Consider the following 5,000-nt stretch of genomic DNA (forward strand, 5'->3'; position numbering starts at 1 on the left):
ATTGTCAAAATAATAATGATAATCATTATCATTATTACTATTATCATTATCATTATTGTTATCATTATCATAACCATCATTATCATCATTGCAGGGATAATAACACCAATAACAATGATGATAATAATGCTGATAATATTTACAATAATTATTATGATAATAATAATGATAATAACAATAATAATAACAATAATGAAACAAAAAACAAAATAACAGCAACAATAATAACAACATTAAACTAATAATGATAACAAAAATGAAATTATAAGGATGATGATGATAATAATGATAATAATAATAATAACAAAATTAATAATAGTAAAAATAATAATGATAACGATAATGATGACGATGATAATGATGATGATGATGATGATAGTAATAATAATAATAATAATAATAATAATAATAATAATAATAATAATAATAATAATAATAATAATAATAATAATGAAAATAATAATAATGATAATGATAATGATAATAATAATAACAATGATAATAATACTATAATAACAATAATAATAATCGTCATCATAGTCATTTTGATAATGATAATAATGATAATAATAGTAATAATGATAATGATGATGATGATAATAATAATGATAATAATAATAATAATAATAATAATAATAATAATAATAATAATAATAACAAAAAATAATAATTATAATGATAATGATACTGATAACCCTACTAATAATCGTCTGAAAAATAATAATACGAACAATAACCAAAAAAAAAAACGTATCTGTAAAGAAATCAGCTCAGAGTAATTACGAAATACTCCCACCTATAGCAAAAAAAAATCACTCAAATTCCCTTATTGTGTTACGTCACGCAGAGTAACCAAAGTCCCGATAAAGCTTTTTTTTTCCAATAAGGAAATAAGGGGGTGGGGAGGGAAGTAGGGTGAGAAATGAGGTCAAACGAGGTCAAACGGGCTAAGAAATACAAACGGGTGAAGAAAAAAAACAAACAAAAATAAAGGGGAAAAAAGGGGAAAAAAAGGGTCACACAGGGTCAGGTCAGGCTGCAACAGAACCTAAGCTGAGGTAGCTGGTTGGCTGGCTGGCTGGCCCTTACCTTCAAAATAGTTGTCGTTGCGAGTGAGCGTCTTCTGCAGCAAGAGAACTGTTGCAGAGATCAGGTCATTAGATTTGTTAGTGAATTAGTTTCACTCTCTCTTTTTTTTTTTTTTTTCTTTTTTTTCATTCTCTGTTATTGTTATTGGTTTGATTTGTTAGTTTTTGTTCTTGCTTTTATGATTCATTCTATTTTTTTTTTTTTTTTTTTTTTTTGTCATTCCCTCTATTACCCTATTTACTTTATACAGCAACACTGACGATCTACTTACAAGATGCACAGCTTTTTATTTTCTTTCCGTTTCTTTTTTTTTTATTTACAACAAGACAGCTACATAAAGATTAGGACCAGACATGTACACTAAATCTATGGGTTAGTAAAAAACAAACAAATAATTGAAATAGAAATTGCATAGTGGATAAACCAGGGTTGAAGTAGACTCGACCCTTGCCTTAGTACACGTGGCTTCAGATTGCATGCAACATAGACTAGATCCAGGCTACTATAACACTATCTTTGTGTGTGCTCAGAGTGCAGTGACCGTCGGAACAGATAAGGCCTACGGTTGCAAAGGATGTGGCAATAAACACGCTATCTATCTATTTAGGTGAGTCAGTGCTACAACTATGTGGATATGCAAGGATTTTTTTTTTTTTTTTTTTTTTTTTTTTTTTTTTTTTTTTTTTCTAAAGTCGAAATGCATTCTAAAGCAGATGTTTCCCTTCTGTCGGAATCCATTGCCAAATAGGTATTGCTCTCTCACACACATATATGTCAGAACAAAAATTCAGACTTTTATTCATTGTACCGATATTTGCACTGACATGAATTCCAGCTTTTTAATTCAGAATATTCGCTGCGTATGAATCTAGCACATGTGTCTACCAGTGCCACATCATATTTTTAAAATCATTATTATCATCATTATATATGTATATATATATATATATAGATATATATATGTATATATATATATATATATAGATATATATATATATATATATATATATATATATATATATATATATACAGACACACAGACACACACAGACACACACACGCACACACACACACACACAGACACACATATATATATATATATATATATATATGTATATATATATATATATATATATATATATATATATTATGTATATATATATATATATATATATTATATATATATATATGTATGTATATATATATATATATATATATATATATATATATATATATATATATATGTTTATATATATAAGTATATGTATATGTATATGTATATGTATATGTATATGTATATGTATATGTACGTGTATGTGTATGTGTATGTGTATGTGTATGCGTATGTGTATGTGTATGTGTATATGTGTGTGTATGTGTATATGTGTATGTGTGTATGTTCATGTGTGTGTGTGTGTGTACGTGTAATGGTATAAATACACGTGGGCGTTTCAAACAATCGTCCCAAGGGTTCCTCAGTATCCCACTCAATCTCCTTTTTTTCACATTATAAAAAAGACCAAAATTTTACGCCGAACACTTACCCTTCTCTGTTGCCCTTTTACGACATAAAACATACGATCGATATAACCCTTTTGGTCAAATCTAATGCGAAGAAAGTTATGGATAGTAGATTGCTCGTTTCTCAAAAGAACTTTCGAAATATCTCTCGAAAGCGCAATGCTAGATTTTAAATTCATATCACTTTACTTGAGATATAAGAAAAGGTTGATTTATAGACGAAATATTTCCTTGTAATAGTTTCTGGGAAGTCACTTGATGATAATACGTGATATAAAGGAAATACCGTAATAATATACATTTTTTATCAGTAACCACACATTCACACTATGAAGTACAGAATATACATATGAAAAATAATGTATATAATTAGATAAGGTTTACTATATGATAACTCTAAGCATAAATCTACCTGCTTAATTATTCTGATGTGTGTTGCACTATATTCCTCTCAGAGATTACCCCTTGACATACTATTATAACTGCTAATGTCTGTAATAACACTGAATATAAAGATACTGACAAAATTATAACGACGACGTTAATAATGATAATGGTGATAGCGTTGATGAGGGTGATGATAGTGGTGATGATATCATTAAACAATAATGATTAATGATTGATATCAATAATTACAATAATAACAATAATGGCAATAATACTGTTAATAACAATGATGCAGCAATACGGTGTTTCTAATAACAATTACGGGAATCATTATAAAGACAACGGTAACCATGAACGACAGTAATAATATTACTTCTGCAAAAGAAATCAAATTTGTAGAGAGAAACCACATCACAACGTCACCACACCGAGATTCTACGAAAAGAAATTCGCGTCTGAAACTCTAAGGGATTGGTCTATCATGTTTCAATTAACTTTAAAGATATATGAGTGTATCTCCGGCTTGAGAAAGTGTATTGCGAAATATATTGTTCTCTTGTGATTTTTCTGATGCATGGTCAAAGTGTCCCTTGTATAAAAGCGTTTGGTACAGAGTCTCACTGATACAAAATCTACGCAGTGCCACTGTTATAGATTTTCGTAAATACATGTTACACACGCACACACACATACATACATACACACACATACACACACACACACATATATATCTATGTGTGTGTATGTATATATATATATATATATATATATATATATATATATATATACATATATGTACATATATATATGCATATTTATAAATGCATACACATACACATTTATATCTATCTCTCTATCTATTTATCTATCTATCTATCTATCTATACATTTATATATATACAAATATTCATATCCATATCCATATACATAATGTATATGCATATATGTATATATACATATATACTGTACATATATACATACATAGAAATATACATCCACAAAAAAATAAAAATTTATCTCTCGCCCCAACAAATTTCAAACCATATTCCCCATGTGGGTCACGCCGACAGTCAGAGTGCGCTCTTTACTCGAAAGAAAGTTTCTGACACAGACGAAGATTAAAAAAAAAGACGAGGAACACATCTCGAGGGTTAAAGACCACAAAAGAGGTGAATGGAATATATGAAAAATGTGAAAGATATTTGAAGAGAAGGATACAATAGAAATGTGTCTACCAAGTATTTATGATTACTTTTATTCTACTCTCTCTCTCTCTGTCTCTCTCTCTCTCTCTTTCTGTGTGTGTCTCTCTCTCTCTCTCTCATTCTCATTCTCTCTCTCTCTCTCACCTCCCTCTCTCTCTCTCTCTCTCTCTCTCTCTCTCTCTCTCTCTCTCTCTCTCTCTCTCTCTCTCTCTCTCTCTCTCTCCCCTTGTCTGTCTGTTTTGCAATTGCAAGGTCTCATGTTCGCGCTTAGTTGACTCAGCTGCGGGTACTAGCATCAACTGCAGTCAAAGGAACCGGGGAACCCTGCCCGTAACTATATACATGTGTGTGTGTGTGTGTGTGTGTGTGTGTGTGTGTGTGTGTAAGCTTAACATAATAACGATCATTCAAGCAAACTACCCAAAATCAAATCATGAAGACAAGGACAATGACCCTACGTGTACCAAAATCGGCGAGAGAGATTTCACCACTCGGGTCGATGAATTCTGTGACTCATACCCATTGTCGTTGGGTAGCGACGGACAAGATGGCACAGGCAAAAAGCTTAGATTAGGTTTAGAATCAATAAAGTCCATATATCACCAATGCGTCCAATAAAAAGGCAGAATTTACAATCAGACCCATCTTGGCAAGTACAGGTACTCCAGGTGTCACGGATCACCGAGATGTCAGCACTATCCTGAAGCTTGACTTTTATCTCGCATAAGCCTAAATAATCAAGTGTTAGATTGGATTCTGAACATCTAAAACTTCCCACCATTAAGGAAGCATCTTAAT

The 5,000-nt window shown here is 30.6% G+C and overlaps 1 protein-coding gene across 1 annotated transcript in view; it reads right to left on the bottom strand.

Moving 5' to 3' along the window:
* LOC122256555 (uncharacterized) overlaps nucleotides 1-5,000 on the bottom strand; it is a gene marked incomplete in the record, with an annotated part of 161,508 nt that overhangs the window by 11,279 nt on the left and 145,229 nt on the right. Inside the window, 1 exon segment of the mRNA XM_086555194.1 lies at nucleotides 1,090-1,137. Coding sequence (XP_086411320.1) covers nucleotides 1,090-1,137 — 48 coding nt within the window.

Source organism: Penaeus japonicus, unplaced genomic scaffold (genome assembly GCF_977035675.1).
Source record: "Penaeus japonicus unplaced genomic scaffold, GWHDUDI00000001_assembly GWHDUDI00000003, whole genome shotgun sequence".
Taxonomy (NCBI): Eukaryota; Metazoa; Arthropoda; class Malacostraca; order Decapoda; family Penaeidae; genus Penaeus; species Penaeus japonicus.